The following is a 1,196-nucleotide window of genomic DNA, read 5'->3' as shown; positions in this document are numbered from 1 at the left end:
TGGACCATGCGAGAAAGAGAATGCGCACAATGCATAAGCTGATTTATCTTCATAGGCCATCAGTAAGTTGTTCAGACCTGGACAACAGACAGACCAAGATTAGATGTTAGTGTAAGAGATAAATGAAAGAAAGGAAGAGGTCAGAGAAACAATTGACTTTTACAACCTTCATGTCCAAGCTTCTCAAGAAACCACTTGCTGCAAAAACAGAAAAGAAGATCGTAAGTGCAACAAAGAAGACTTCTAGAGACAGCAATATAGCTCTAACACAGGTAGTCCCACACTAAAATTCAATCTATTACGATAGTAGTAGATGCCAGCAAACATAGAGGTCTCTTCTACAATTCAGTCTACAATAAAAGAACTCCATTTGGCTATTCATTCAAACCATTTAGCAGCGGCCATGAAGAACTAATAACAAGACTTGATCCAACCCAACCAGTTAATTTTCCAGGACATCCATATAAAGGCACCACTTAAGAGAGCTTCAGAAGTAAAGGCCAGCATACATATATCAACGTAACACATCTATGTATGTAATTCCCTGAACTTAAGAACTCCTAATTTACATAAACCCTCATCATGACAAAATGGAGTTGGAGAAAATATATATTTCAAATTAATGTCTACAAGCACAGAACCAAGAGAGGAATGAAAGAAACAATACTTACATGTATGGCCCTGAAAAATTCAACAAAAAAGAAAGAATCAATATAAATTCAGACAATGTGTAAATTTAATCATTTGCTTTACATAGAGTAAATTTTAAAAAAAAACCTAGAATCTAAAGGAACTCATACCAGGAAGCCCCTTCAGAGCATTGAAACAGAGGCATGTATCCTCCACTAAGACTGGACCATTCACCTTCTCATTTACAAATCAAACAAACTTTATATCAGTTCTTACTATCCTTAACCTTAATCACCAACTTACTGATACTAGTCCACATTTAACAGAAGGAAGCATAAAATACAAGTGTATACAAGAACCAAACTATGATCACAAAAAAGCTTACACATAAACATAAGTATTCTGATTTTTATAATTAGTTCAAGTAGAAAAAGGGAAAAAAAGCTTGTGCACCTGAAGAGCAGCTAAACGAGCCTTCTCTTTGGAGATATCCTCAGGCTCACCTTGAAGCTCAGGCACTGCAACTCACGATGTACACAACTAAACAAATGAGACTCTTTAAGTAC

The 1,196-nt window shown here is 35.8% G+C and overlaps 1 protein-coding gene across 1 annotated transcript in view; it reads right to left on the bottom strand.

The window, feature by feature from the left end:
* Positions 1-1,155, bottom strand: part of LOC17879931 (inosine triphosphate pyrophosphatase) — a gene marked incomplete at its 5' end in the record, with an annotated part of 3,919 nt that extends 2,764 nt beyond the window's left edge. The window contains 5 exons of the mRNA XM_023778484.1: positions 6-77; positions 167-198; positions 672-681; positions 801-864; positions 1,084-1,155. Of these exons, the coding sequence (XP_023634252.1) occupies positions 6-77; positions 167-198; positions 672-681; positions 801-864; positions 1,084-1,155 (250 nt within the window). The remainder of the gene's footprint in view (positions 1-5; positions 78-166; positions 199-671; positions 682-800; positions 865-1,083) is intronic.
* Between the last annotated feature and the right edge of the window lie 41 nt (positions 1,156-1,196).

The sequence above is a fragment of the Capsella rubella genome, unplaced genomic scaffold (genome assembly GCF_000375325.1).
Source record: "Capsella rubella cultivar Monte Gargano unplaced genomic scaffold, Caprub1_0 scaffold_7, whole genome shotgun sequence".
NCBI lineage: Eukaryota > Viridiplantae > Streptophyta > Magnoliopsida > Brassicales > Brassicaceae > Capsella > Capsella rubella.
Note: the sequence above shows the minus strand (reverse complement) of the source record. Positions and strands in the feature narration are given on the sequence as shown.